This window comes from Tupaia chinensis, unplaced genomic scaffold, assembly GCF_000334495.1.
Source record: "Tupaia chinensis unplaced genomic scaffold, TupChi_1.0 Scaffold000604_1, whole genome shotgun sequence".
Taxonomy (NCBI): domain Eukaryota; kingdom Metazoa; phylum Chordata; class Mammalia; order Scandentia; family Tupaiidae; genus Tupaia; species Tupaia belangeri.
In genome coordinates this window covers 1,405,664-1,407,680 of record NW_006160122.1, presented here as the reverse complement: position 1 = coordinate 1,407,680, position 2,017 = coordinate 1,405,664, and the positions used below count along the sequence as shown (strand labels likewise).

At 64.1% G+C, this 2,017-nt stretch overlaps 1 protein-coding gene across 1 annotated transcript in view; it reads left to right on the top strand.

Moving 5' to 3' along the window:
- EPHA10 (EPH receptor A10) overlaps positions 1-2,017 on the top strand; it is a 59,783-nt gene that overhangs the window by 55,047 nt on the left and 2,719 nt on the right. The window contains exons 13-16 of the mRNA XM_014591610.1: positions 273-334; positions 495-698; positions 961-1,110; positions 1,346-1,539. Coding sequence (XP_014447096.1) covers positions 273-334; positions 495-698; positions 961-1,110; positions 1,346-1,539 — 610 coding nt within the window. The remainder of the gene's footprint in view (positions 1-272; positions 335-494; positions 699-960; positions 1,111-1,345; positions 1,540-2,017) is intronic.

Here is a 2,017-nt window from a genome sequence, read left to right as displayed (position 1 = left end):
CGCTCTTCCTGGCTTGGTGACAGTCTAGGGGGCGGGGGAGTCACTCTGACCATGCAGGGTCTTTCCGAGCCACCTCTTGCAGCCTGGCTGAGGCCTTGTCCCCTGCAGACACAGCCTGCCCTCTGGCCCTCTGCATTAGGGAGACCAGGCTGTGAGGAGGGTGGCTGGGGTAGGGCAGCGTGGCGCTCGAGGCTCTGGCTCGGGGTTGCACACGTGTGCACATGAGGCGGAGCATGCAGCGTAGTGCACGTGTGTCCCCGTCCCTGGCACAGGAAGCACGCTGATGATCGTCACAGAGTACCTAAGCCACGGGGCCCTGGACGGCTTCCTCAGGGTGAGTGGCCTGGGCCTTGGTGGGCCCTTGTTCTTGGTTCCCTTCTCTGTGGGGGCTGGCCCTGGCTTCCCTGGTGGCCACAGGGTAACCTGCAGCCTTAAGAGGGCGAAGTGGCTCGTGGGCTGAGTGCACAGCCTGGCCACGGTCTCCCCATCCACAGCGTCACGAGGGGCAGCTGGCGGCTGGGCAGCTGATGGGGCTGCTCCCCGGGCTTTCATCAGCCATGAAGTACCTGTCAGAGATGGGCTACGTTCACCGGGGCCTGGCGGCCCGCCGTGTGCTGGTCAGCAGCGGCCCCCTCTGCAAGATCTCCGGCTTTGGGCGGGGCCCCCGGGACCGAGCGGAGGCCGTCTACACCACCATGGTGAGGGCTCCCTTCCCCAGCAACTCCTGCCTGTGCTCCCCTTCACTGCCGTGCCAGCGTCTCTCCCACCCTGGCACTCCACCCAGGTAGCCAGGAGAAAATGCAGCGTGTCCCTCTGTGGTCAGTGTGCATGTCCACCCCAGGAGGAACCCTGGGAGGAGGTGCCTGGGAGGATGTGGGAAGCTGGATCTGGGGTTCCATGGCTGGGGAAGCCAAGAATGACTCAGCTCCCACCTGCCCGGCCTGTCCCACCCGCCTGCAGAGTGGCCGGAGCCCTGCGCTGTGGGCTGCCCCCGAGACGCTCCAGTTTGGCCACTTCAGCTCTGCCAGTGACGTGTGGAGCTTTGGTGTCGTCATGTGGGAGGTGATGGCCTTTGGGGAGCGGCCCTACTGGGATATGTCTGGCCAAGATGTGAGTGATTTGTGTTCCTGCTCCTCGTTTTCTGGTCTTCTTACCCTCTGGCCTCAGTCCCCAGCTCCTTGACCTCTGCCCGTTGACCCTTGACCTCCTAACTCTGGGCTCCCCTTCTCTGTCTGCTTGCTTCTGTTCGGCCACTATTTGGGTCCTCCTTGGGATGGGGCGTGTGTGGAGAAGGATTCAAGAGCCCTAGGTAGCCTTCCATGTGTCCCCCACTCCTGTGGCCCAGGTGATCAAGGCTGTGGAGGATGGCTTCCGGCTGCCACCCCCCAGGAACTGTCCCTCCCTCCTGCACCGACTGATGCTGGACTGCTGGCAGAAGGACCCGGGTGAGCGGCCCAGGTTCTCCCAGATCCACAGCGTCCTGAGCAAGATGGTGCAGGACCCGGAACCTGCGAAGTGTGCCACGGCCCCCCGTCCCAGGTACGTTCCGTCCGTCTGCAGCCGCACGGACCCAGCCAGCCTCCGGCCTGTCCATGAATCCCCTCCCCACATGTCCCAACAGCTGCCCTCATCGTCCCCACCTGTGCAGGTGACCGCCTGCCCAGGTGCCTCGGTAGACCTAAGAGTCGCCCCGCCTGGGGCACGTCTCACCCCACGTCCGTCTCAGTCACTTCCACTGTCCTGGACTCTCCTCCACGGGTCCTGAGTGCGCGGCTGCGGCTGGATCGGTGTGTTTGGTTATTGTCGGGACAAATCCGTAGTTCCGATGCATAAACACGTGGTTCCAAATGTGGGTCACCTCTCAGCCCTACCTAGACCACTGCAGGTCTAGTGGCAGTGGGGGACAGCACAGCGTTCCGCCCACCAGAGTATCTGAAAACCCTCACCTCTGCTGAGCGTCCCCCATGCGAGCCGGTGCAGGCTGGGGCCCGGGTGCCCCCCCCTCCTCTGTCCTCCC